Source organism: Pristis pectinata, chromosome 3 (genome assembly GCF_009764475.1).
Source record: "Pristis pectinata isolate sPriPec2 chromosome 3, sPriPec2.1.pri, whole genome shotgun sequence".
Taxonomy (NCBI): Eukaryota; Metazoa; Chordata; class Chondrichthyes; order Rhinopristiformes; family Pristidae; genus Pristis; species Pristis pectinata.
The window spans coordinates 14426339-14453412 of record NC_067407.1 but is presented as its reverse complement, the minus strand read 5'-3'; the positions used below and the strand labels follow the sequence as shown (position 1 = coordinate 14453412).

Sequence of the window (27074 nt, the reverse complement as noted above, 5' to 3'; positions counted from 1 at the left end):
AAGATTCATAATTATAGAGACCAAGATCATCACAGGATCAATGTAGAAAATTACTGACTTGAGCCAGGGGAAAATACCAATTTCCCTTAAAACGCTGAAGGGGAAAAGTGACTATTGCTCTTCTTCTTAACTGCTGAAAAAAAACCTGTTATAATTGGACATGTCAAAAAAAGACAGAATCGTTTCAAATGTCCTTAATAAAACAGTCTACTCACACTAACTAAATATGCTCCAAGCATGCAAAATGACTACCTAGCCAAACGGACACGCAAGAGACTGCAGATGCTGGAATATGGAACAAAACAAAAACTGCTGGAGGAACTCAGCGGGTCAGGCGGCATCTGTGAAGGGAAATGGACAGTTGACGTTTCGGGTCAAGACCCTTCATCTGGACTGTAAGAGTAGAGGGAAGACAGCCAGTATAAAAAGGTGAAGGGATGGGGTGGGGCAAGAGCTGGCAAGTGATGGGTGGAACCAGGTGAGGAGGGGTGATTGCAGATGGAGGAGTGAAGAGTGGAAATAGTGACAGAAGCTGGGCGGTGATAGGTGGAGGAGGCAAAGGGCTGTAGATGGTGGAATCTGATAGGAAAGGAAGGTGAAGCATGGAAGGGAGGTGAGGTGGGCAGATGGGAACAGTGGGGGGAGGGAACCCAATGAGGAGTGTGTGGAGCGATGGGCAGATGGAGCAGGTGGAGGAGGGGAAAGAAACAGGATGGGGGGGTGCATTTGGGCGTGTATCGGAAGAACTGTGTGGACCAGGAGGAGAGAGAAAGGGAAAGAGGGTGTAGCAGCTTACCTGAAATTGGAGAATTCAACATTCATGCTGTTGTGTTGTAGACTGCCCAGGTGGAATATGAGGTGTTGTTCCTCTAGTTTGTGTTTGGCCTCACCCTGGCAGTGGAGGAGGCAGAGGACAGACAGGTCGGTGTGGGAATAGGGATGGGAATTAAAAGGGCTGGCAACTGGGAGCTCCAGATGGTCATGGTGGACAGAGCTCAGGTGCTTGGCAAAGCAGTTGCCTAATCTGCGCTTGGTCTCACTGTCGTAGAGGAGGCCACATCAAGAGCACCGAATGCAGTAAACAAGGTCGGAGGAGATACTAGTTAAAAGCCTTCTGGAAATCTAAATATATGACATGAACAGATTTCCTTCCATCGACTCTGCTTCTTATATCCACAGAAACATTCAGCAGACTTATCAAACATTATTTACGTTTCATAAAACCACGTCAACTTGATTTAATTATATTAAGCTTCTCTAAATGACTAGGTATTTCTTCCTCGATTATAAACTCCAGCATCTTGCTAATAAGAGATGTTAAACTAACAGGCCAATAAGTTACCTACTTCCTGCCTTCTTGAAGAAGGGAGTTAAATTTGGAGTTTTCCAACCCACTGGTTCCCTCTTGGAACTCACTAAGTTTCAAAAATACTGCCATCAATGGCTCCACTACCTCTGCAGCTGCTTCCTTTAAAACCCTCAGGTGTAGCCCATCGAGTCCAACCAATTTATCGGTCTTTAGCCCCATTAGTTTTTCCAAAGCTTGTTCCTTGTGATAGAGATTGTTAAAGTTCTTCCATGCTGTTTGAAACTAGACATCAGATAATTGCTACAATCTAGAATATACCACCGATAAGATCCAATAACGAAGGGAATTGGGATTAACATTCAAAACCAAGCTACAAGGTCAAGCTAACTGAGTTAACCTTTTCATATGGGCAAATTACCTCCTGAGCTGTGAATTCCAATACTCACAAGAACAAGATATAGGAGTGGGTCACTGGCCCTTCAAACCCACCCTGTCACTAAAATAAAGGCAGATTGATCTCATCTTCACCTCCCTGCAATATTAGTTTATTTCTCAATTCCCCCAGTTTTCAAAGATATATCAACTTCTGTCTTGAATATATATACTCAACCAGTGAACACCCACAGTCCTCAGGGACTGAATATTCCTAAAATCCCCCACTAAAGCTTAACTAACTGAAATATAAACAACTTCCTGAATCAATTCAAAAGGAAATTAAACAGACTTACAATTCCAAGTGTATTTTGACAAACAGGGTAACCACACTGTTTAATGATGGAACGTTCTTCCACAACATCCTGATAATGGGCAGCAGTAATAAACTTTATCTAAATTAGAACAGAAATCAGAATAAATTACAAAGGCACAAATAAGTCTGTAAATATATATAAATAAAAACTAACATCAGCCATGCAACAAAAATCACAACGTTACTAAATGTCAGTTGGTAGCTACCCCTTTGGAAACTTAAACCCTAAACTATAAGGGTAACATTGAAAGATGGTATTTGTTAAGTGATTATCATGACATCCGGACCTTCACAATCAATGAAGTACCTTTAAAATGGTCACTTTAAGTGGCAGCCAACATGCACACAGCAGGCAACTACAAATGGCAATGTTTTTTTGGACCAAATCGCGCTGGACTCAATATGGGACCCCAACTGCCCACAACTGGGAGGTTGATTAAACTGATATGTCACGTTACAGTCATAGAGCACTACAGCACAGAAACAGCCCCTTCAGCCCATCTAGTGCATGCCAACCTGATCTTTTGCCTAGTCCCATCTACCTGCACCCAGACCATATCCCTCCAAACCCCTCCCACCCATGTACCTATCCAAACCTCTCATAAATATTTAAAAAACCGAGCCCGCATCTACCACTTCCATTGGCAGCTTGTTCCATACTCACACTGCCCTCTGAGTGAAGAGGTTCCCCCTCAGATTCCCCTTATATATTTCACCTTTCACCCTGAACCTATGTCCTCTAGTTCTGGTCTCACCGAACCTGAGGGGAAAAAGCCTGCATGCATTCACCCTATCTATACCCCTCATAATTTTGTATACCTCTATAAGATCTCCCCTCATTCTCCTGCGCTCCAGGGAATAAAGTCCTAACCTATTCAACCTCTCCGGTCCTCAAGTCCCGGCAATATCCTTGTAAATTTTCTCTGCACTCTTTCAAGCTTATTGCTATCTTTCCTGTAGGTAGGTGACCAGAACTGCACACAATACTCTAAGTTCGGCATCACCAACGTCTTGTACAACTTCAACATAACATCTCAATTCCTGTACTCAATGCCCTGATTTATGAAGGCCAAAGTGCCAAATGCTCTCTTTACCACCCTATCTACCTGTGAGATCACTTTCAAGGAACTATGGACCTGTATTCCCAGGTCCCTCCACACACCTCAGAGCCCTACCATTCACTGTGTAAGTCTTACCCTGGTTTGTCTTCCCAAAGTGCAACACCTCACACTTGTCTGCATTAAATTCCATCAGCCACTTTTCAGCTAATTTTCCTAGCTGGTCATGATCACGCTGCAAACTTTGATAGTCTTCCTCACTGTCCACTATGCCCCCAGTCTTGGTGTCATCTGCAAATTTGCTGATCCAGTTTACCACACTATCATCTAAATCATTGATATAGATGATAAACAACAATGGACCCAGCACCGATCCCTGCGGCACACCACTAGTCACAGGCCTCCAGTCAGAGAGACAACCATCTACTACCACTCTCTGGCTTCTCCAGCTAAGCCAACGTGGAATCACATTGGCCACTTCATCCTGAATGCCAAACAGCTTAACCTTCTGGACCAGCCTCCCATGCGGGAATTTGTCAAAGGCCTTGCCAAAGTCCATACAGACATTGTCCACCGCCTTTCCCTCATCGATGTTCTTGGTAACCTCCTCGAAGATTGGTTAGACACGATCTACCACATACAAAGCCATGTTCACTATCCCTAATCAGGCCCTGTATATCCAAATACTTATATATCCTGTCCCTTAGAATACCTTCCAATAATTTACCCATGACTGATGTCAGGCTCACTGGCCTATAATTTCCCAGCTTATTCTTAGAGCCTTTCTTGAACAACGGAACAACATTCGCTGCCCTCCAGTCCTCCGGCACCTCACCCGTGGCTGAGGATGTTTTAAATATCTCTGCCAGGGCCCCTGCAGTTTCTGCACTAGCCTCCCACAAGGTCTGAGGAGACACCTTGTCTGGCTGTGGGGAATGACCTTCATTTGTCTCAAGACAGCCAGCACCTCTGCTTCAGTAATCTGGATACAGTCCATGACCTCACCACTTTAAAAACTTTATTTATACAGCACGGTGATGGGCCCTTCTGGCTCACTGAGCTCGCGCCACCCATTTAAACCCAGGCTACCCTACCTGTACGTCTTTGGAATGTGGGAGGAAACTGGAGCACTCGGAGGAAACCCACGCAGACACGGGGAGAAGGTACAAACTCCTTACAGACAGCGACAGAAATTGAACCCCAATCGCTAGTGCTGTAATAGCGTCACGCTAACTGCTATGCTCACCTCAGTTCTATAGTTTCTGTGTCTGCCTCCAGAGTAAATACAGATGCAAAAAAATTCATTTAAGGTTGAAAATTTAAGACTGAATAAGATTGAATCCATTATGCAAAGCATTCACCCCGAGAACTGCCTGACAATCTTTGATAGCTGACAAAGCTGGAAGGCTGACCTTAGCCTATGGTCAAAGCCTGAGAGGCACATTTTTAATTAAAAGTTTCTAAACATTTTCAACATTTACTTCCCGTAAATGAATTTATACAATAGATGACTAATTAAAATCCTAAGAAACAATTAAATATATTAAAACAAATAGTAAAGTTAACTTTTTCTCTTCTTCAGGCTAGGATTTCCTATTCAAATTAATAGGATCTCCAATTCTATAATATGGATTCCGCAGCATACAGGGCTTTGCTGTAAATTTCCCTGTGAAGGCCAACAACAAATGTGCCAGGATTTGTCATACAGATTTTCTGTTAATCAGAGAGGTAAGGGGGAAGTGACTGAATGCTGATAGTTTTGAACATGATAGAAACATAGCAAATAGGAGTATAATTAAATTATTTGACCCCTTTGAGCCTGCTCCACCATTCAAAAGATCATGGCTGATCATCCAAATTCAGCACCCTGTTCCAACTTTCTCTCCACACTCTTTTCTCCTTCTGGCCTTGGCAGATCCAGTACAGCTGCTGCCTCATAGCTTCAGTGACTCAGGTTCAATCCTTGACCTCCAGTGGTGTCTGCTCTCCCTGTGACTGTGCGTGTTTCCTCTGTTTTACTCCCACGTTCCAAAGATGTGCAGATACATAGGTTAATTGGCCACAGAAAATTGCTCCTAGTGTGCAGGTGAATGGATTTGGTGAGACTATAAGGAGAATAAAGTGAGATGATAGCAATTAGATACTTAATGGCCAGCACAAACTCAGTAGGCCAAAGGGCCCGCTTCTATACTGAACGATCTATGACTTTATGACTCAAAGTAAATGAATACAATCTAATAGCCATTATAGAAACATGGTTAGAAAGTAACTGTGAGAATTAAATATTCCAGTCATGGAAACCAATGTTTAAAAGGCGTTTGGACAGGTATTTAGACAGGAAAGATGTAAGGGATATGGGCCTAATGTGAGCAAATGGGATTAGTGTGGATAAGCATTGTGGATGACATGGATGAGTAGGGCCAAAAAGATCCATTTCTGTGCTGTATGTTTCTGTGATTCTATGATTCTAAGTAAAACTACAATCCTGGAATCTAAAATACACAGAAATGCTGGAAGAACTTGAGCAGCGTCTGTGGAAAAAGAAATGAGTCGACATTTCAGGTCAATGACTCTTTCTTAGAACCGGGTTAGACTGGAGGGTTTACTGTAAACCATTCAGCACGTCTTCCTTACTGTCACTGTTGCTACACAAAGCTGGTATTTCCAGCTCTATCATCCACAGGTACTACTTAATGGACAGCTGAATAAGTCACTTCCATATAATGACAAATCTAATATTTTTACAGTCCCTCCTTTTATTGTCGTTATGTCAATATTTCAACATTTCAATTATAGGACGATGGGGTCCTTGACAAAACCCATACTTGATGACCATCCCTATCTACCCTCGAGAAGATAACAACTTTTAGCCACCTCTTTAAACCACTGCAGTCCTTCTGGTGAAAGTATGCTCACAGGATTACTACATGTGATTATAAACTGTTAACATAAAATTCTCACTGGGGAAATTTTGAATTTATCTGATGTACATAACTTGCTCATTCATCAATCTGCCTTAGGTGCCGAAGGTCACTCCACGTATTTATTTTTTGTGGAAAAGTTTTCTCCTCTCAGCATTATCACTCAAATTCTGCACTAATCTCAACATTTTAAGTTTACCAATTACACCATCCACCTAAAAGAGAAAGTGTTAGACTTAAAATCAGAATCAGGTTTATTATCACTGACATTTGTCGTGAAATTTGTTGCTTTCTGGCAGCAGTACAATTATAAAGTTATAAAAATAAATAAATAGTGCAAAAGGGGAATAACAAGGTAGTGTTCATGGATTATTCAGAAATCTCATGGCAGAGGGAAAGAAGCTGTTCCTGAATCATCAAGTATGGGTCTTCATGCTCCTGTACCTCCTCCCCAATGGTAGTAACATAAAGAGGGCATACCCCGAGTGGTGGGGGTCCTTAAGGATGGATGCCACCTTAAGGCACTACCTCTTGAAGATGTCCTCGATGGTGGGGAGGGTTGTGCCCGTGATGGAGCTGGCTGAGTCTACAACCCTCTGCAGCTTCTTTCGATCCTGCGCATTGGAGCCTCCATACCAGGTGGTGACACAACCAGTCAGAATGCTCTCCACCGTACATCTGTAGAAATTTGCAAGAGTCTTTGGTGACATACCAAATCTCCTCAAACTCCTAATGAAGGAGAAGCTGACGTGCCTTTGCGTTTGCATCAATGTGTTGGGCCCATGATAGATCCTCTGAGATATTGACACCCAGGAACTTGAAGCTGCTCACCCTTTCCACCACTGACCCCTCAATGAGGACTGGTGTGTGTTCTCCTGACTTCCCCTTCCTGAAGTCCACAATCAATTCCTTGGTCTTGCCGACATTGAGTGCGAGGTTGTTGTTATGACACCACTTAACCAGCCGATCTATCTCACTCCTGTACACCCACAGTCTTCAGTCTCTGCCTGTATGTTGGGAGAAGTAGTACAGCCAGGTGATCGGACTTGCCGAAGTGCAGGCGCGGGATGGCACAGTAAGCATTCTTGATGAAAGAGTAACAGTGATCATGTGTGTTGGCTCCTCTGGTTCCACAGGTAATATGTTGGTGGTAGTTTGTCAGAGACTTTAAGCTAGCCTGGTTGAAGTCCCCAGTGATGATTGGGAAGGCATCAGGGTGCACTGTCTCGTGACTGTTGATCACGGTGCTCAGCTCCTCAGTGCCAGCTTGACATTTGCCAGGGGTGGCACGTACACTGCTACCAGGATAACAGCAAAGAACTCCCTTGGCAGATAAAATGGACAGCACTTGACCGCCAGATGTTCCAAGTCAGGGCAGCAAGACTGTGACAGGACTGTGCACCGTGATGAGTTAATCATGAAGCGAACGCCGCTGCCTCTGCCTTTACCTGATGTTGTCGTCCAGTCCATGCGGTGGATGGGGAAGCCCTCAGGCTGGAGCACTGTTTCTATGGAGTGCTGGGGGTGAGCCATGTCTCTATGAAGACGAGTACACAACAGTCCCTGATGTCCCTCTGGTACTGCAGTCTTGCTCTGAGGTCTTCAATTTTATTTTCCAGAGACTACATTAGCTAGGAGGGTGGTAGCAAGGTGGGGCCTTAAGACCCTGCGTTTCAATTTTACCTGCAGCCCTTCCCTGCAGCCATGTTTTCCGAAACAGTGAATATGTTCCCTCAGCTTCCAGCTGCTGCTCTCACTCCCTGGGTGGTCTGGAGTCCCGAGTCCGTCAGGGCAGCACGGTAACATAGCGGTTAGTGTGATGTTATTACAGCGCCAGCGGTCGGGGTTCAATTCCCATCACTGTCCGTAAGGAGTTTGTACGTTCTTCCCATGTCTGCGTGGGTTTCCTCCGGGTGCTTTGGTTTCCTCCCACATTCCAAAGATGTACGGGTAGGTTAACATGGGTTTAAATGGGCAGTGCGGACTCGTTGGGCCGGAAGGGCCTGTTACGTGCTGTATAAGTAAAGTTTTAAATAAAGTTTTTTTTTAAAGTTTTTTTTTAAAAAGTTCTTAAGATCTTAAGAAAGAAACTTCTTCTGGAGCAGTCATGTTGGATGAAAAGAAACTCTGAAGAGGAAAACCAAGTGTCATCTAGATTCAGTTACTAACGTTAATATTGCAAATGCAAAGAATTGGGGTCTTCAAACCTTATTTCTTGTTAGCCATGGGTGATTATAGTACCAGGCATCTTGAGTTTAATAAAAATCAGTTTCAAGAACTTCAAGTCTTCCCCCACCCATTTTCTTGACTTCATGGGGCACATACAAAGCTTCAATCAATATGTTCAATTACTTGCATAAATCAAGCTTCTAACATCAAAACATACCATCAACAAATAATTCTTAAATTCAAGTGATAAACTTAACAAGACGTAAATTGTCCAGCGTTTGAAACTCAGACTGAAGGACTCATAATCTGCATACTGACTAAATTTTGGATATGTGTGAGTTGTATCACAAATAGAGCTAAAATTTTATCGTCAAGCTGTTTTTCAGAATGAAGAGAAATATATGGTGGTTTCCATCAGTGTCTGGAATTAGCACTCAAAATCTATACCTGTCTTTGATTCACAAGAAGTCATTTGACATGAAACTCAAAAATAATAAATAGTAAGGAATATAAAAAGGACAGAAAAACAGTAGGAAATTCAGAGGTATGAAATTATTCATTTTCATTGGAAGAATGGGGCAAAATAAGAGCAATTAAATAGTGCAATTTTAATGTGAGTACTGGAGCATTGTTACCAGGGGTGCACATACACAGATCTTTGGAGGTGGAAGGACAAGTTAAGATCATCGTTTAAAAAAAAGGATCTTAGGCTTTATAACTCAAAAAGAGTACAAGTGCACTTAGTTCTGCTAGCCATTTATAAATCATTAGTTAAGCCTCAAATGAAATAATTTATCCTAGCTTGGGCATTACACTCAGTCAATTTGAGAGAGGGCGCAGAGGTGATTTTCTAGAATGGTATCAGGAATTTTAGTCATGTGGCGGGGGGAACTAGAGAAGCTGGGATACAACAGGAATCGTTAGACGAGGTCTAATTATGGGGTAGATTTTCTGAAAGTTTTGACAGAGTAAACAAGATGAAATTTTCAGTGTAGAGGTAAGGTCACCAATAGAAAACACAGATTTAATGTTAACTGGCAAAACCACCATTTGTGAGATGAGTTTTTTTAAAAAAGTTGCAACATGCTATGATTTGAAATGCATCGAAGGGATAGGAACAGCTAATTTGATGATAACTTACAAAATGCAATTGTGTAAATATCTTGAGTAAAAATTTAAATGATTAAGGAAAAAGGGTAATAAACAGGACTAACTGGATGTCTCTTTCAATAATAATTAATATTAACACAATGGATCCAACAACCTCTCACTTGTGTTTGTTCAATTGCCATTTGTGTGGCATTATTAGAATACAGGCAGCAACAGTGACTACACTTGCTGTGACATGCTTTGAGACATACTGAGGAAACTATAACTATACATTCTAAATAATACTCAGTAAATGAAGGGCAACAAAATGAATTTTTCTCATCACTTTAGTTTTATACCTAATTTATACCCCAAATTTTAAAAAATGGCTCACTTACACAATCCAACAGAAATTCTTCAGTAACATTTATTTCAAGTAGACGTTCAACAATGTGAAGAGCTTTAGCCTCACATTCACTCTTCTTCCTCAGAGCTGCCTGCAATGCAGCTTTTCTGTAAGTGATACAAGCAGACAAAAGGGGAATCATATTAGGATGGGATGAATCTTACTCTGTTTGACTAACAATTATTTATTTAACTAACAATTTACTCTGAGAACACCACACCATTCTCCATCAGTGTTTTTAAGTCTTTATTCTTCACCGGGGTAGGTCCAATTTGTAACCTTCATGAAAATGATCTGTAACTGGCAGGGTAGAGGATAAGCATACAGAGACGCATCAAGATTCCCAGGATAACCATGCACTGACACAATCACTCCAAATGATGGTCCAATTGATTACATTATCATTGCTTTCAGATAACAACCACTGCACTAGCCAGGAATATTAAGGAGGATAGCAAAAGCTTTTTTAGGTATGTGAAGGGAAAGAAGTTAGTTAGGAACAACGTTGGGCCCTTGAAGACCGAATCGGGTGAAATTATTACGGGAAACAGGGAGATAGCAGTCGAATTTAATAAGTACTTTGGATCTGTCTTCACGGGGGAAGACGTAAGAAATCTCCCAGAGGTAAGGATGGACAAAAGGCAGAGGGTGACAGAGGAACTGAAGTGGATTGACATTAGGAAAGAAATGGTGATGGGTAGACTAATGGGGCTGAAGACTGACAAATCCCCAGGTCCAGATGGTCTGCATCCCAGGGTACTAAAGGAGGTGGCTCTAGAAATTGTGGATGCATTGGTGATCATCTTCCGATGTTCCTTAGATTTGGGGTCAGTTCCTGAGGATTGGAGAATGGCTAATGTTATCCCACTTTTTAAGAAAGGAGGGAGGGAGAAAACGGGGAACTATTGTCCAGTTAGCCTAACATCTGTGGTGGGAAAGATGCTAGAGTCCATTATTAAGGATGAAATAACGGCATATTTGGATAGCAATGATAGGATTGGGTCGAGTCAACATGGATTTACTAAGGGCAAATCATGCTTGACTAATCTACTGGAGTTTTTTGAGGGTGTAACCAGGAAAATAGACAAGGGAGATTCAGTGGATGTTGTATACCTCGACTTTCAGAAGGCATTTGATAAAGTGCCGCACAGGAGATTAGTGGGTAAAATTAGGGCTCATGGAATTGGGGAGCGGGTATTAACATGGATAGAAAACTGGTTGGCGGATAGGAAACAAAGGGTAGGGGTGAATGGATGTTTCTCAGAATGGCAGGCCGTGACTAGTGGGGTGCCACAGGGCTTGGTGCTGGGACCACAGCTGTTTACGATCTATGTTGATGATTTAGATGAAGGCATTGTGAATAACATTAGCAAGTTTGCTGATGATACAAAGTTGGGTGGCAGTGCGACATGTGAAGAGGAAGTTAGGAGAATTCAAGGTGATTTGGATAGGTTGGGTAAGTGGGCTGATACCTGACAGATGAAGCTTAATGTGGATAAGTGTGAGGTTCTCCACTTTGGGAGCAGGAACAGGAAGGCGGATTATTATCTGAATGGTGTGGGGTTAGGTAAGGGGGAAATACAAAGGGATCTAGGAGTCCTTGTTCATCAGTCACTGAAAGTGAATGAGCAAGTGCAGCAGGCAGTGATGAAGGCTAATGGAATGTTGGCCTGTATTACAAGAGGAATTGAGTACAAAAGCAAAGAGATTCTTTTGCATTTGTACAGGGCCCTGGTGAGACCACTCCTGGAGTATTGTGTACAGTTTTGGTCTCCAGGGTTAAGGAAGGATATCCTGGCTATAGAGGGCGTGCAGCGTAGGTTTACGAGGTTAATTCCGGGGATGTCGGGACTGTCTTATGCTGAGAGGTTGGAGAGACTGGGATTGTACACGCTGGAATTGAGAAGATTGAGAGGGGATCTGATTGAAACATACAGGATTATTAAGGGATTGGACAAGATAGAGACAGGAAATATGTTCCAGATGTTGGGGAAGTCCAGGACCAGGGGGCATGATTTAAGAATAAGGGCTAGGCCATTTAGGACAGAGGGGAGGAAAAACTTCTTCTCCCAGAGGGTTGTGAATTTGTGGAATGCACTGTCTCAGAGGGAAGCGGAGGCTAATTCTCTGGGCACTTTCAAGAAGGAGCTAGATAGGTTTCTTATAGATAGGGGAATCAAGGGATATGGGGACAAGGCAGGAACAGGACATTGATTGTTGAGGATCAGCCATGATCTCAAAATGGCAGTGCAGACTCGAAGGGCCGAATAGTCTACTTCTGCTCCTATTGTCTATTGTCAGACATGGGGCTTTGGTAGCTAAAGGTGCCGTTCATTGTGCAGCACAAGAGGCTAGAGACACAGGAATGGGAAGTTCAAATTGGGCAAGGAGGTGGACAGAATCTGAGCCACAGAGGCAGAGTAACAGCAACTTGAAGGGAAGGTGAGGGAGATACATGGAGAAAAAGACAGAGTGGGAGGTAAAAGGGAGGCAGAGGACATGAGGGAAGCAGAGGGTGGGAAGGGAATCAAGGAGCGATTTCTGGGGCTCTTTTGGAAATTACGGCATGGTATACGAAAGATCAACTACCTTCCTACTGCTGCTCCAGTTTCTAAATCATTAAGAACTGTATGATTGAGTGAGGCCATATGGGTGGAACTCAGAAATAAGAATGGGGTGATCACTTTGATGGGATTGAATTATAGGCCCCCCAATAGTCAGTGGGAAATAGAGGAACAATTATGTAGGGAGATCGCAGATAGTTGTAAGAATAATAGGACTGTCATAGTGGGGTTCCAGCTTCCCTTACATTGACTGGGACTGCCATAGTGCTAAGGGCATGGATAGGATGGAATTTAGATGTTAAATGTGTCCAGAAAGGTTTTCTCAAACAGTATGTAAATGATCGTCCCATAGAAGGGACAACACTAACCTCCTGTTGAGAAATGAGTCTGAGCAAGAGACAGAGGTGTCAGTGGGGGAGCACTTTGACAGAAGTCACCATAACCCACTTTCAGTTCTCTTCCCCTGCAATCTCACCCCCAGACCTCCTCCTCCTCCCTCCCCCGCAATCCAACCCCGTCCTCCTCCTCCCTCCCCCGCAATCCCACCCCCAGTCCTCCTCCTCCTCCCTCCCCAACAATCCCACCCCGTCCTCCTCCTCCTCCCTCCCCCACAATACCACCCCGTCCTCCTCCTCCTCCCACCCCCGCAATCCCACCCCGTCCTCCAACTCCCTCCCTCCCCCGCAATCCCACCCCTAGTCCTCCTCCTCCTCCTCCCTCCCCCGCAATCCCACCCCCAGTCCTCCCCCTCCTCCTCCTCCCTCCCCCGCAATCCCACCCCGTCCTCCTCCTCCTCATCCTCCCTCTCCCGCAATCCAACCACCAGTCCTCCTCATCCCTCTCCCGCAATCCCACCCCGTCCTTCTCCTCCTCGCTCCCTGCAATCCCACCCCCAGTCCTCCTCCTCCTCCCTCCCCTGCAATCCCACCCCCAGTCCTCCCCCTTCTCCTCCTCCCTCTCCCGCAATCCCACCCCGTCCTCCTCCTCTTCATCCTCCCTCCCTCGCAATCCCAACCCCAGTCCTCACCCTCCTCCTCCTCCATCCCCCGCAATCGCACCCCGTCCTCCTCCTCCTCATCCCCCTTCTCCCGCAATCCCACCCCCCGTCCTCCTCCTCCTCATCCCTCTCCCGCAACCCCACCCCTTCCTCCTCCTCCTCCCTCCCCAGCAAACGCACCCCAGTCCTCCCCCTCCTCCTCCTCCCTCCGCCGCAATCCCACCCAGAGTCTTCCTCCTCATCGCTCTCCCGCAATCCCACCCACAGGCAAGCTCCTCCTCCCTCCCCCCGCAATCCCACACCCAGTCCTCCCCTTCCTCCCTCCGCCGCAATCCCACCCACAGTCCTCCTCCTCCCCCGCAATCCCACCCCCAGTCCTCCTCCTCCTCCCTCCCCCGCAATCCCACCCCCAGTCCTCCTCCTCATCCCTCTCACGCAATCCCACCCCCAGGCCTCCTCCTCATCCCTCTCACGCAATCCCACCCCAAGTCCTCCTCCTCCTCCCCCGCAATCCCACCCCAGTCCTCCTCCTCCTCCCTCCCCCGCAATCCCACCCCGAGTCCTCCTCCTCCTCCCTCCCCCGCAATCCCACCCGCCTCCTCCTCCCCCTCCCCCTCCCCCGCAATCCCACCCCCAGTCCTCCCACTCCTCCCTCCCCCGCAATCCCACCCCCAGTCCTCCCCCTCCTCCCCCCCGCCCCCGCAATCCCACCCCCAGTCCCCCTCCTCCTCCCTCCCCCGCAATCCCACCCCCAGTCCCCATCCTCCTCCCTCCCCCTCAATCCCACCCCCAGTCCCCCTCCTCCTCCCTCCCCCTCAATCCCACTCACAGTCCCCCTCCTCCCCCTCCCCCGCAATCCCACCCCCAGTCCTCCCACTCCTCCCTCCCCCGCAATCCCCCCCGGAGTCCTCCTCCTCCTCCTCCTCCTCCCTCCGCCGCAATCCCACCCGCCTCCTCCTCCCCCTCCTCCGCAATACCACCCCCAGTCCTCCCCCTCCTCCCCCCCGCAATCCCACCCCCAGTCCTCCCCCTCCTCCCCCCCGCCCCCGCAATCCCACCACCAGTCCCCCTCCTCCCCCCGCAATCCCACCCCCAGTCCCCCTCCTCCTCCCTCCCCCGCAATACCACCCCCAGTCCCCCTCCTCCTCCCTCCCCCTCAATCCCACCCCGTCCTCCTCCTCCTCCCTCCCCCGCAATCCCACTCACAGTCCCCCTCCTCCTCCCTCCCCCGCAATCCCACCCCAGTCCTCCCCCTCCTCCTCCCTCCCCCGCAATCCCACCCACAGACCTCCTCCTCCTCCCTCCCCCGCAATCCCACCCCCAGTCCTCCCCCTCCTCCTCCCTCCCCCGCAATCCCACCCCCAGTCCCCCTCCTCCTCCCTCCCCCGCAATCCCACCCCAGTCCCCCTCCTCCTCCCTCCCCCGCAATCCCACCCCCAGTCCCCCTCCTCCTCCCTCCCCCGCAATCCCACCCCCAGTCCCCCTCCTCCTCCCTCCCCCGCAATCCCACCCCCAGTCCCCCTCCTCCTCCCTCCCCCGCAATCCCACCCCCAGTCCTCCCCCTCCTCCTCCCTCCCCCGCAATCCCACCCCCAGTCCCCCTCCTCCTCCCTCCCCCGCAATCCCACCCCCAGTCCCCCTCCTCCTCCCTCTCCCGCAATCCCACCCACAGTCCTCCCCTCCTCCTCCTCCCTCCCCCGCAATCCCACCCCCAGTCCTCCTCTTCCTCCCCCGCAATCCTACCCCCAGTCCTCCTCCTCCTCCCTCCCCCGCAATCCCACCCGCCTCCTCCTCCCCCTCCCCCGCAATCCCACCCCCAGTCCTCCCACTCCTCCCTCCCCCGCAATCCCACCCGGAGTCCTCTTCCTCCTCCTCCCCCTCCCCCGCAATCCCACCCAGTCGTCCTCCTCCCCCTCCCCCGCAATCCCACCCCCAGTCCCCCTCCTCCTCCCTCCCCCGCAATCCCACCCCCAGTCCCCCTCCTCCTCCCTCCCCCGCAATCCCACCCCCAGTCCCCCTCCTCCTCCCTCCCCCGCAATCCCACCCCCAGTCCCCCTCCTCCTCCCTCCCCCGCAATCCCACCCCCAGTCCCCCTCCTCCTCCCTCCCCCGCAATCCCACCCCCAGTCCCCCCCTCCTCCCTCCCCCGCAATCCCACCCCCAGTCCTCCTCCTCCTCCCGCAATCCCACCCAGTCCTCCTCCTCCCCCTCCCCCGCAATCCCACCCAGTCGTCGTCCTCCCCCTCCCCCGCAATCCCACCCCCAGTCCTCCTCCTCCTCCCTCTCCCGCAATCCCACCCACAGTCCTCCTCCTCCCCCTCCCCCGCAATCCCACCCCCAGTCCTCCTCCTCCTCCCTCCCCCGCAATCCCACCCCCAGTCCTCCTCCTCCTCCCTCTCCCGCAATCCCACCCCCAGTCCTCCTCCTCATCCCTCCCCCGCAATCCCACCCCAGTCTTCCTCCTCCCCCGCAATCCCACCCCCTGTCGTCCTCCTCCTCCCTCTCCCGCAATCCCACCCCCAGTCCTCCTCCTCCTCCCTCTCCCGCAATCCCACCCCCAGTCCTCCTCCTCATCCCTCCCCCGCAATCCCACCCCAGTCTTCCTCCTCCCCCGCAATCCCACCCCCTGTCGTCCTCCTCCTCCCTCTCCCGCAATCCCACCCCCAGTCCTCCCCCTCCTCCTCCTCCCCCGCAATCCCACCCACAGTCCTCCCCTCCTCCTCCTCCCTCCCCCGCAATCCCACCCCCAGTCCTCCTTCTCCTCCCCCGCAATCCTACCCCCAGTCCTCCTCCTCCTCCCTCCCCCGCAATCCCACCCGCCTCCTCCTCCCCCTCCCCCGCAATCCCACCCCCAGTCCTCCCACTCCTCCCTCCCCCGCAATCCCACCCGGAGTCCTCCTCCTCCTCCTCCTCCCTCCCCCGCAATCCCACCCGCCTCCTCCTCCCCCTCCTCCGCAATCCCACCCCCAGTCCTCCCCCTCCTCCCCCCCACCCCCGCAATCCCACCCCCAGTCCTCCCCCTCCTCCTCCCTCCCCCGCAATCCCACCCCCAGTCCTCCCCCTCCTCCTCCCTCCCCCGCAATCCCACCCCCAGTCCCCCTCCTCCTCCCTCCCCCGCAATCCCACCCCCAGTCCCCCTCCTCCCTCCCCCGCAATCCCACCCCCAGTCCCCCTCCTCCTCCCTCCCCCTCCCTCCCCCGCAATCCCACCCCCAGTCCCCCTCCTCCTCCCTCCCCTGCAATCCCACCCCCAGTCCCCCTCCTCCTCCCTCCTCCGCAATCCCACCCCCAGTCCCCCTCCTCCTCCCTCCCCCGCAATCCCACCCCCAGTCCCCCCCTCCTCCCTCCCCCGCAATCCCACCCCCAGTCCCCCCCTCCTCCCTCCCCCGCAATCCCACCCCCAGTCCCCCTCCTCCTCCCTCCCCCGCAATCCCACCCCCAGTCCCCCTCCTCCTCCCTCCCCCGCAATCCCACCCCCAGTCCCCCTCCTCTTCCCTCCCCTGCAATCCCACCCCGTCCTCCTCCTCCCTCCGCCCCAATCCCACCCCCAGTCCTCCTCCTCCTCATGCCTCCCGCAATCCCACCCCCAGTCCTCCTCCTCATCCCTCTCCTGCAATCCCACCCCCAGTCCTCCTCCTTCTCCCTCCCCCGCAATCCCACCCCCAGTCCTCCCTCTCCTCCCTCCCCCGCAATCCCACCCCCAGTCCTCCTCCTCCTCCCTCTCCCGCAATCCCACCCCAGTCCTCCTCCTCCTCCCTCTCCCGCAATCCCACCCCTAGTCCTCCTCCTCCTCCCTCTCCCGTAATCCCACCCCCAGTCCTCCCCCACCTCCTTCTCCCTCCGCCGCAATCCCACCCCCAGTCCTCCTCCTCCTCCCCCGCAATCCCACCCACAGTCCTCCTCCTCCCCCTCCCCCGCAATCCCACCCAGTCCTCCTCCTCCTCCCCCGCAATCCCACCCACAGTCCTCCTCCTCCCCCTCCCCCGCAATCCCACCCAGTCCTCCTCCTCCCTCTCCTGCAATCCCACCCCCTGTCCTCCTCCTCCCTCCCTCTCCCGCAATCCCACCCCCAGTCCTCCCCCTCCTCCTCCCTCTCCCGCAATCCCACCCCGTCCTCCTCCTCCCTCCCTCTCCCGCAATCCCACCCCCAGTCCTCCCCCTCCTCCTCCCTCCCCTGCAATCCCACCCCGTCCTCCTCCTCCCTCTGCCGCAATCCCACCCCCAGTCCTCCTCCTCCTCATGCCTCCCGCAATCCCACCCCCAGTCCTCCTCCTCATCCCTCTCCTGCAATCCCACCCCAGTCCTCCTCCTCCTCCCTCCCCCGCAATCCCACCCCCAGTCCTCCCTCTCCTCCCTCCCCCGCAATCCCACCCCCAGTCCTCCTCCTCCTCCCTCTCCCGCAATCCCACCCCCAGTCCTCCCCCTCCTCCTTCTCCCTCCGCCGCAATCCCACCCCCAGTCCTCCTCCTCCTCCCGCAATCCCACCCAGTCCTCCTCCTCCCCCTCCCCCGCAATCCCACCCAGTCGTCCTCCTCCCCCTCCCCCGCAATCCCACCCCCAGTCCTCCTCCTCCTCCCTCTCCCGCAATCCCACCCCCAGTCCTCCTCCTCCTCCCTCTCCCGCAATCCCACCCCCAGTCCTCCTCCTCATCCCTCCCCCGCAATCCCACCCCAGTCTTCCTCCTCCCCCGCAATCCCACCCTCTGTCCTCCTCTTCCTCCCTCCCCCGCAATCCCACCCACAGTCCTCCCCTCCTCCTCCTCCCTCCCCCGCAATCCCACCCCCAGTCCTCCTCCTCCTCCCCCGCAATCCCACCCACAGTCCTCCTCCTCCCCCTCCCCCGCAATCCCACCCAGTCCTCCTCCTCCCCCTCCCCCGCAATCCCACCCCCAGTCCTCCTCCTCCCTCTCCCGCAATCCCACCCCCTGTCCTCCTCCTCCCTCCCTCTCCCGCAATCCCACCCCCAGTCCTCCCCCTCCTCCTCCTCCTCCCCCGCAATCCCACCCCCAGTCCTCCTCCTCCTCCCTCTCCCGCAATCCCACCCCCAGTCCTCCCCCTCCTCCTCCCTCCCCCGCAATCCCACCCCCAGTCCTCCCCCTCCTCCTTCTCCCTCCGCCGCAATCCCACCCCCAGTCCTCCTCCTCCTCCCCCGCAATCCCACCCACAGTCCTCCTCCTCCTCCCTCTCCCGCAATCCCACCCAGTCCTCCTCCTCCCCCTCCCCCGCAATCCCACCCCCAGTCCTCCTCCTCCTCCCCCGCAATCCCACCCACAGTCCTCCTCCTCCCCCTCCCCCGCAATCCCACCCAGTCCTCCTCCTCCCCCTCCCCCGCAATCCCACCCCCTGTCCTCCCCCTCCTCCCTCCCCCGCAATCCCACCCCCAGTCCTCCTCCTCCACCAGCCCCCAGCTGGACCATGTTTGGTGAAGTGACAGGAGCCCCTCGGCGACGCTCCCGCGCACTGACCGGGGGTGGGAGGGGACGGAGCGGGAGCGGGACCTGGGGAGTTGGGGTCGGAGCGGGAGCGCGTACTCGCCTTTCCCGCGCCTCCTCCCCGCTCTGCGCGACGCTTCCGCCCCGCGACCGTCTTCGGGCCGCAGTCGGCCGCCCCCCTTCCTCCATGCTGGCCTCGCCGACCTTTCACCTACGGTAAACGTCGGACTCAAATCGCGCAACCAGTAGAGCTGGAGAGGGTTCGTCTCCTGACGCTGCACACTATCTGTTCGCATGAATGGGTTGTCATTTAGCCTGGCGGCATTTCTTCTGATTAAGTGGTTACTTAGATTTTCAGTAAGATGCTGCGTGATTGATTGAAATTATTCAAAACAAATTGCATTATTTCGAAAAGGAGCCGAGCGTTTTCTCAGGTTTTGGTTGATGTTTACCCATCAAACTGTTGAAATTTCAGATCATTTGTTCAGTCATCGCGTTGCTCTTTATGGGAGTTGTGTGAAGAAAAAGCTCTTACGATTCTTATATTTCCAATAATGGCTATGCTTTAAAAGGTATTTTTTTTGCAAGACTTTGGCCTCATAAATCAAGGCATTGAGTACAGGAGTTGGGATGTTTTACAAGACGTTGGTGAGGCTGAATTTGGAGTACTGTGTGCAGTTCTGGTCACCTACCTATAGGAAAGATCTCAATAAGCTTGAAGGAGTGCTGAGAAAATTTACATGGATGTTGCTGGGACCTGTTGTTGAGGACCTGAGTTGTAGGGCAAGGTTGAATAGGTTAGGACTTTATTTCCTGGAGCGCAGGAGAATGAGGGAAGATCTTATGGAGGTATACAAAATTATGTGGGGGTATAGATATGGTGAATGCATGCAGGCTTTTTCCCCTAAAGTTGGGTGAGACTAAGAACTAGGTGACATGGATATAGGGTGAAAGGTGAAATATATAAGGGGAATCTGGGCGGGGGGGGGGGGGGTGGAATTTCTTCACTCAGAAGTTGGTGCGAGCTGCCAATGGAAGTGGTGGGTGCGGGTTCAATTGTAACATTTAAGAGAGGTTTGGATGGGTACATGGATGGGAGGGGTTTGGAGGGATATGGTCCGGGTGCAGGTAGATGGAACTGGGAAGAAGATCAGGTCAGTATGGACTAGACAGGCCTGTTTCTGTGCTGTAGTACTCTATGACTGTATTAGTGCAAACCTTTTATTTAAGTGGTGGAAAGTGAAAGAACTCTGAAATGAAGATATAAAGGAGGGGACAGGTCACCTTTAGATCTTTCACATGCCTTGAATGGAAAAAAAACATACAGCTGCTGGAAATCGGAAATGAAAGCAGAAAATTCTGGAGATGTTCAGTAGGGGCAGGCAGCACTTGTAGAGAGAGAATCAAAGTTAACATTTTGGGTCAACAACCCCTTATCAGAACTGGAAAACTGAGAAAACAAGCCTCTTTTTAAGTTGCAAGAAGAGTGAGGGGTGGAGAGAACAGAGAGCATGTCTGTAATAAGGTAGAGACTTAAGTTGTCCAGGTGACATAATTGCATTTGGTATGATCTCGGAGAAGGAAAATTAATGAAGGCAGCTGAGAAAAGTGAATATGCTGGAAATTTAAGACAGAAATCTGAAATAAAAGGGAATGCTGGAAGCACTCAACAGAGTAGGTAGCATTCAGAGACAGAGAATAACTGAGTTCATGTAACAGGTGGTGCTGCTCCTTACACACACACAAAAATTTCTTGACCTTTTCTGCCAATTTCCACTCTTTTGCTTTCACCTTTCCCTCCTCTTTCTTGACAGTGTCTGTGGAGGAACCTTTTGCGAACAGTGATCAGTAAGTTTCAAGGTAGTCATGGTAAAGGATAAGAATGGATTTAGAATTAAGATCTTAAATTGGTGGAGGGGTGACTTCAGTCGTGTAAGACGGGACCTGGTGAAAGTAGATTGGGAGCAGCTGCTAAGGGAAAAGCAACAACCAATACTTGGGAAGTGTTTAAAAGTGAAATAGTAAGAGTTCAAAATCAGCATTTCCCTGGAAGGGTAAAAAGCAAAGATGGTAAGATTAGAGGACCTTGATTAACAAAGGAAGTTGAGGATTTGATCAGGAAAAAGAAGGAAGTGTATGTCAGGTATAGTGAATTGTTATCAAGTGAGTCCTTTGAGGTTTATAGTGGATATAGGAGAGAGCTTCAGAAAACAGGAGGGCAAAAAGGGAACATGAAATGGGTCCCGGCCAACAGAATAAAAGAGAATTCCAAAACCTTTTATAAATATATTAGAAGCAAGAGGGTAGCTAGGGAGAGAGTAGGCTCCCCCAGGGACCAGAAGGGAAGTCTTTTTGTAGAGCCAGGGTATATGTGTGGTATCCTGAATGAATATTTTACATCAGTATTCACTAGGGAGAAGGATGGGGAGGATGGAGATTTAGGGGAGGCATGTGCTAATAAACTGGAACAATTATGTATCAGGAAGGAGGAAGTGTTGGAGATAGTGACGCATTTTAAGGTGGACAGATCCCCAGGGCCTGGAGAAATTTATCCTGGGGTTTTATGGGAAGCAAGGGAGAAGATTGTGGGTACTCTGACAAATTTTTGTATCAACTTTAGCCACGGGCGAGTTACTGGAAGACTGGAAGGTAGCTAATGTTGTTCCCATATTTAAGAAGGGCTGTAGGGGTAAGCCAGGAACCTACAGGCCAGTGAGCCTTGCATCAGTAGTAAGGAAACTATTTGAAAAAATTCTTAGGGATAGGATTTGTGATCACTTGGAAAGGCAGGGACTGATTAGGAAGAGTCAGCATGGTTTTGGAGATGGGAAGTCCTGCCTCACAAATCTGACTGGGTTTTTTGAGGAGATTACTAAGAAAATTGATGAAGACAAAGTGGTAAATGTGGTATATGTGGACTTTAGCAAGGCTTTTGACAAGGTTTTGCACGATTGGCTGGTCCAAAAAATTAGGGCACATGGGATTCAAGGTGGAAGTTGACAGTTTTTACTTTTAGTTCTGCTGGATTATCCTCCAGAGTTTAGTCACTGACTGCCCAGCTGTGATAGGACAGGATTGGCCTGATAATAGAGAAAACAGGTCAGAGAGCACAGGAGTAATGGATGAAAGGGACGTGATGAGAGCCAGGATACAGTCAGCAGAGGACTGGATGAACTCAAGTTTGTGGAGAGTAGAAGAGAGATCAGCCAGCATTGAGCTGAGTATTGTGTTTAGAGTTAGCAATAACATGGAGGATGATTTCAGGAATAGATGAGCTGAGGCAGGTGATGATATGGAGGTGGAAATAGGCAATTATAATGATAGAATAAAAAAAGAAAATGCTGGAAATACTCAGCAAGTCAGGCAGCATCAGTGGAGATAGAAACAGTTAATGTTTCAGGTCAATGCGCTTTATCAGAAAGTTTCAAAATGCAGATTTTTGCTTTTTGAATTTTAGTGATCACAAAGAATGTGGCTTGAAGCTCATCTTGGGGTTATGTCTGAGACCAAGGTTGTGAACCATCTGATGCAGTTTCAGGCAGATGCTGGGGAGAAGGATGGAGTCAGTGGTTAGGCAAGTGAGCTTGTGACTAGGACTGAAGCCAATGGCTTTGATCTTCCCATTACTTAGCTGGAATAAATCAATTCTTGTATGTTGGGCAGGCAGTCTGACAAATTTTGAGTTATGAAGGAATCAAGAAGCACTGGTTAGAAAGAGTTGCGTTGTCAGGAACATATGGAAACTGTTGAACTTTCAATTAATATTGCCAAGGAATAGTATGTAAATGAGAAGTAGGTGGGGACAAGGATAGAGAACTCTTGAGGTAACACTAGATATGGGATGATACAATGCCAATAAGGAGGTAACTAAGAGTAGTCCCAACCAGATGGCAGTAGAGGAGTGTTGGAGAAGGGTGAAGTCAATCACGTCTCATGCTGCAAACTTGTTTCCGACAGTCCCAATTCATTGGCAGTCCAAATATTGTAAAAAGGAACTTAGTTGTGGAAACAGAAAGAAAAATTGTTTTCTATCCTTTCTATATAATATACATATATAAATATATGTATGCATTTATATAGCTAGCTGTCCACACAGGAAGGCACTGCAGTCATAAATAACTACACTGGATACCTTCTTCTTTTAAGCAGTCCCTAAGGATAGAGGATGACTTGCTTCCATTCTGGTTTTAAAATGTGAAAAGTCAGTTCATCTGAACACAGATCAAAGTGGTTAACAGGGTATTGAGGCAAAGGATGGTCAAGGGAGTGCATAAAAAAGGCCACATATGAAGTTTGACCTGTAGGCCACGGCGGAGAACAGGATGTAGGAGAATAAATATACTGGCTTATAGACGATTTACAAAGCGTTGAGGAGCAATTGACCAGCTGGACAATATCTCAACCTCTCAGGAAGCAATAAATGTGAATGACCAGTATCAAGGTCAGTTGTTCACGCAAATGGGGTTTGTGTTTTCTGTATAAAAGCCACAATGACTTGTAACTCAGTGGAAAAGCCTGCAGGCTGATTCTCCCCATTCATGTGAATAAACCGTTTGCAATTTGCGACTGGACTGCTAAGCGTCAACTCTGTTATTTAACACTGTCTGCATAGTTCCATGGTGTGTGGGTTGAGGCCAATGTGGGAAATGCAGACCTTTCCACAGATGGGGTAGGAGTTGCCTGAAGGAATGGGTGAGTTTGTGATGTGTTGTGCTCTTTCTGCCATTTACGCTGGCTTCAGTGTGCTCCCGTGCATGGACTTGAGGTTCTCAATAACATTCCGAATACTCTATCTCAACTGTGAGTTGTCATGGGTCAGAGATTCCTAGGAGTCAGTGGAAATGTTGGATAATTTTCAAGGAGGTTTCAAGAACATTATTGAGTCATTTCCTCTGTTTGCCTTGCCCTGACAGAACTTGAAATACAGTGTCTGTTTTGGGAGGTTGGTGTTGGGCATGCAAAGTAACTGCATTGAGTAGAGCCTCAATGTCAGCCTGTCAGAGGACACTGACGTTGGTTTGCTTATTCTTCCACTGGATATCCAATTAATGGATTAGATGAGATAAAATCTCGTGCAATTATCTTCTCTGAAGGATATCACTAGTATGGCAGACAGAGAAGGTACCGTGAAACAATAAAGGATCAAATCACCGACTCCAATGCATTGGGGTAAGTAAAAGTAGGCTGAAATGTTATTTAATAATTGGTAACAGTTGGATATGACTATTTGGCACAATCTTGTTTATTGTTTCAGGAAAGAATTCAGTTACTGAAGAAAAGTATACAAGATTGTGTCAAAACGTGTAACAAATATTCTTTAATAATATGAGTTCATGTCAATAATGCTTTGGTTTTAGATAAGAGCAAAAACAAATCTTTGCATTGAAAGAACTGTTACAATATCTCATGTAAAACCTATGTCCACGTTAGCAATAATCTTATTAGAAACAAAAAGATTATGAATGAGGTCAAATTGCAAATAACATTAATTATTAATTAGTATTTTATACACCTATGAATAAATGAGAAGTACCTAAATTTAACATTTTGGAAAATCACATGATATTAGGAACAAAGGTTATCACACTACCAAGCTTAATTCTTATCACTTAATAATGATCTCTCGCAGCTGTTAGGTACTTCCAAAGGTCCTGGATAGTAAACAGCTTTCTAGCCTACAGCCAGTTTCCTAATCCAGCACAGGATCATGTATGGCAGATCTGTTAGGTTATAGCAAAGTTACCAGGAGTTTACTATTCTGACATATGCCAGGACAAACCTTTTTATTTAATAAACACATTTTCCATTGATTTAGCTTCTGTTAGTAAGAAGCATTAGTCTCTGTGGGTGGAGTTGATAAGAAAGATATGAACATTTCCAGAATGTATTCTGTAACACATACTAGTTTTTGTACAACTACTATTTATTTGCCTCTAATGTGTTGAGGTTTATTCTTTTCAATTTTGATGTTAGAAACAAAACAAAAATACAAGAAGATAGATGTTAAAAGGCTCTTATTAAACATTGTGTAGGATTGTGCAGAAATTGAATGTTTATTTGTATTTGATATATCCTGTTAACAGATTATCTGGTGCTTATCACATTGCCATTACTGGCAGTTTGCAATGTTCAAACTTGCTGTCAAGATCCCACATGACAACAGTGATGACACTACACAAATACTTCATTGGCTGTAAAGCATTTGGAATGCCACAAGATTGTTAAAGGTAGTACATAAAAATATTTTTTCCGTAGAAATGGTGAAAGAACACAGGCAGTCAAGTGGAAAGAGAAACCAGTTAACATTTCAGGTCAGTGACCCTTCCTTAACGTTTGGGGCCAGTAATCCTTCCTCAGAATTGAGGAAGGGCCCCTTAGGTGAAATATTAACTAGTTTCTTTTCACAGATACTACTTGGCTAGTTGAGTTTTTTTTCCAAAAATAAGCTTGATTCAGAAAAAAATATATATGAAAAAGGAAAAACACAGTGCAAAACTTTTTACATTCTTAATGTTATTTGGTCAATCCACTTTTTTTAACAACCATTGCCACGCATGTGATACACCCTTTCTGATTGAGTTCTTCTAGTGTTTCTGTTCTTGTTACTTATCCATTGCAATGGAAAAGACAATTTATGCAGCTTTGTAAATGCAGCATCAGCTGATTTCTTCCAGTGTTTCTGTTCTTGTTACTTATCCATTGCAATTTATGCAGCTTTGTAAATGCAGCATCATCTCGTAATTTACCTTTAGTGAGATTTTAGGGCGAGAAAGCGGCCGCTGTGTCACGTGACCACGGCCCCCGCCTCCTCCCGGCGCGGCCTTGCGTGGAAGTGCGCGCGCCGGCTCGGAGTGCGCAGGCGCGCGGCGTGGCCGTGATGGGCAGGTAGGGGATCGGCGGCGTGGCGGGAGGGTCAGAGCGGTCCGGCTGAAGCCAACCGTCGGCGGCTCGGGTGCGTCACCACCTTCACTCGGAGGGGGGCGATGGCGGCGGGGGAGGGCGCCGGCCGGCCGACCGACCGACCGACCGACCGACCGTTTCCCCAGTGGATGCTCAGTTACTGCTCAACGATGGGTTTGGGTCCCCTGTCTTCTGATTTCACTTGTGGGTTAAAATACTAACTTCTTGCGCTGAAATATAAAATACATTTCCACTGATAGCAGTATTTATCTGCAGTTTGCAGATCTTGCTTCCTGACAAACTCCATTGCTATTCCCACACCGTTCAATGCTCAGGAAATAAATGGGACAAATGTTTTCTACACAACTTAGGACATTTAATGAAATGAAGAAACGCAGATGCTGGAAATCAGAAATAAACCCAGAAAATGCTGGGAACACTCAGCAGGTTAGGGTTAGGCAGCATCTGTAGAAAGAGATTTAATGTTTTATGTCTGAGACCCTTCATTGTAAAATATTTTAAATTGGTAAATTAGTTTATTATTGTCACATGTACAGTGAAAAACCTTGTTTTGCATGCCATCCATACAGATAATTTATTACATCGGTGCATTGAGGTAGTACAAGGGAAAGCAATAACAGAATGCAGAGTAAAGGGTTACAGTTACAGAGAAAATGCAGTGCAGGCAGACAATAAAGTGCAAGGCCCATAATGAGGTAGATTATGAGGGCAAGAGTCCATTTTATTGTATTAGTAGTCTTGTAGCAGTGGAATAGAAACTGTCCTTGAGCCTGGTGGTACATGCTTTTAGGTTTTCATATCTTCTGCCTGATGGGAGAGGAGAGAAGAGAGAATGTTCAGGGTGGGCTGCGCAGGGTGGCTGCTTTACTGAGGCAGCGAGAAGTGTAGACAGAGTCCATGGAGGGTAGGTTCAGTTTCTGTTATGTGCTGAGGTGCGTCCACAACTCTGCAGTTTCTGGCAGGCTCTAAGAATAAGCCGAGAAGTTTATAGCCCAATGAGCCTTGTATCAGTCGAGGGTAAATTATTAGAAAGTACTCTAAGGGACAGGATATGTAAGTATTTGGATGGACAGGGCCTGATTAGGGATAGTGAACATGGCTTTGTGCGTGGTAGGTCACGTCTAACCAATCTTATAGAGTTTTTCGAGGAGGTTACCAAGAAGGTTGATGAGGGAAAGGCGGTGCACGTTGTCTACGTGGACTTTAGCAAGGCCTTTGACAGACCCGCATGGGAGGCTGCTCCAGAAGGTTAAGTCGCTTGGCATTCAGGATGAAGTGGCCAATTGGATTCAACATTGGCTTAGCAGGAGAAGCCAGAGAATAGTAGTAGATGGTTGTCTCTGACTGGAGGTCTGTGACTAGTGGTGTGCTACAGGGATCGATGCTAGGTCCACTGTTGTTTATCATCTATATCAATGATTTAGATGATAATGTCGTAAACTGGATCAGCAAATTTGAAAATGA

The 27074-nt window shown here is 48.7% G+C and overlaps 2 protein-coding genes across 7 annotated transcripts in view; one reads left to right on the top strand and one right to left on the bottom strand.

The window, feature by feature from the left end:
* rpap2 (RNA polymerase II associated protein 2) overlaps positions 1 to 18970 on the bottom strand; it is an 86495-nt gene extending 67525 nt beyond the window's left edge. Inside the window, exons 1-3 of one of the 2 annotated variants that reach the window (XR_007956063.1) lie at positions 18793 to 18886; positions 9693 to 9807; positions 2038 to 2136 (exon numbers count right to left, since the gene is read on the bottom strand). Coding sequence is in view for 1 of the 2 variants with exons in the window: in XM_052012864.1 (XP_051868824.1) it covers positions 2038 to 2136; positions 9693 to 9807; positions 18793 to 18878 (300 nt within the window). In the remaining variant the exon portion in view is untranslated. Of the gene's footprint in view, positions 1 to 2037; positions 2137 to 9692; positions 9808 to 18792 lie in introns of both variants that reach the window. The other variant, XM_052012864.1, reaches the window with a different exon arrangement.
* glmna (glomulin, FKBP associated protein a) overlaps positions 18803 to 27074 on the top strand; it is a 39176-nt gene continuing 30904 nt past the window's right edge. The window contains exon 1 of one of the 5 annotated variants that reach the window (XM_052012866.1): positions 18803 to 18905. The gene's annotated coding sequence lies outside the window, so the exon portion shown is untranslated. Of the gene's footprint in view, positions 18906 to 18927; positions 19047 to 24978; positions 25001 to 25497; positions 25575 to 27074 lie in introns of those variants that run through there. The other 4 variants (XM_052012869.1, XM_052012867.1, XM_052012868.1 and 1 more) reach the window with 4 other exon arrangements.